This window comes from Wasmannia auropunctata, unplaced genomic scaffold (assembly GCF_000956235.1).
Source record: "Wasmannia auropunctata unplaced genomic scaffold, wasmannia.A_1.0 LD309231.1, whole genome shotgun sequence".
Lineage (NCBI taxonomy): Eukaryota > Metazoa > Arthropoda > Insecta > Hymenoptera > Formicidae > Wasmannia > Wasmannia auropunctata.
Window position 1 is genome coordinate 1 of NW_012053659.1, and position 1,763 is coordinate 1,763.

The window sequence follows — 1,763 nt, forward strand, 5'->3', positions numbered from 1 at the left end:
CTCTTTCATACAGAAATGACAATTGTCAATCAAAAATTGCCATCACGTCTAATAAAGTCTCCTTTCAGTCTTGTGTCATTATAGAAAAGACAACAATTTATATTCGCAGTATTGAAATTAAATTCAACGTGTGTACATCGAAGGTGAACAGTCAATGTCGGTTTAGTTAAGTGAAAAAAGCGGAAATAGCGAAAAGGTTATGCTTAGAAAAGAAGCCCGTTCTAGTAACATCTACATTAATACCAACATATATCAATAATTAAATAAATAATTTTTAGATCACTGTATATATAATTTGACTTTTGCTTTCTCGTGACATCACTGATCATGTTGAATTTATCGTCGAATTTCCAAGGAGAATCTAAAAAAGAAAAACAAAAAAGGAAAAAATGGCAATTGTTCAACGCCAAGGACTTTCAATCCCTTATGTATCCTTGTTTCACTTTATGTCGAATTCTTGGAATATTTCCATATAAGAAAAACACTTCGACTTTCGAAGTTTCAAAACCATACTACATTTTATCAATTGTTGTTATTTGCATTTATAATATTTACACATTAAAAATGATCTACGTTTTCGTTTATGTGAAACTGGAGATGAAAGACTTACCCATACTTCTTGTGCGGGCCTGGGCCTCAGTGCTTAGTGATTTCATGATAATCGTGACGTTAATTCTAACTGGCCCACGAACACGCTTGTTTCGGACTATATTGAAAATCTCTTCAAGACTGCCCTCAAAATCATATCAGAAATTATCTAGATTGATTCATGCTAAGGATATCATTTTTTTTTTTATTTTTTGTTTTCATTTAATTGGGTACTTATTAATATTTATTGCCTCGAAGCAAAGTAACTTCGATAATCTCTATATCCATCTAGTGATATTTCAGATGGATATGCTGTATATGAATTGCGTTTGTGTATTAAAGGAGTGCTTTAAAGAACTCAATAACAATCTGGCAAATATGCGAGAACTCATAGTTATACACAATAAACAACATGTTCCTAGATTGATCTATTACGAGCAGAAAACTCCATTTCTGATCATGGAGATCAAAGCTCTGAAAAAACAACATCTGACGATCAGTGATACGGTACAGATGCTCAACTCAATCTTTAGCTTTCAGCTTCTTGCTACAATAGTTATAACCATCTCCAATCTCACTGTGTACCTATATTTCTACATATATATATGGCAATATTCTTTATCAACAACTCCAATAAATGGATTATTTCACGTATATTTTTTGTCGCATATTGCACACTATTTTATAAAAATAGTATTAATAGTATGGGCCTGCGAGACAGGCAAAAATCAGGCTCAACAAGTCGGCACTTCTATTCATGATGCTTTTAACAGTACTACGAATGAACAAATCAAAGATGAGGTAGTATAACGTTGAAGTTTTATATTTCTTTTGTATTTTCATATATACTGAAACGGTTTTTAACACATTTTTGTTGGATTCATAATTATTTTTTCAATTCTGCGTTTATCAATTTCATATTTTGCAGCTACAACTGTTTTCCTTGCAAATACTTCATTGCAATAACACATTTTCCGCGAAATGTCTTACTGTGGACGCGAAGCTTCTTGCAGAAGTAAGTAAATAATTATATTAATTATATATATTATAATAAAAATAACTTCTATAATGTGCATAAATTATTTTTTTAATTTTCTTTCTAGATAATGGGTAGCATTGTGACATACTTAATAATAATGTTTCAATTCATATCGAGATCGGAAGAGCACACGTCT

At 31.2% G+C, this 1,763-nt stretch overlaps 1 protein-coding gene across 1 annotated transcript; it reads left to right on the plus strand.

The window, feature by feature from the left end:
• Window positions 1–564: 564 nt before the first annotated feature.
• Window positions 565–1,603, plus strand: LOC105461098 (the record flags this gene model as incomplete). The annotated part of the gene is made up of 2 exons (XM_011707584.1): window positions 565–1,389; window positions 1,517–1,603. Coding segments are annotated over exons 1-2 (912 nt in total), but the record flags the coding sequence as incomplete, so codon positions are not given.
• Between the last annotated feature and the right edge of the window lie 160 nt (window positions 1,604–1,763).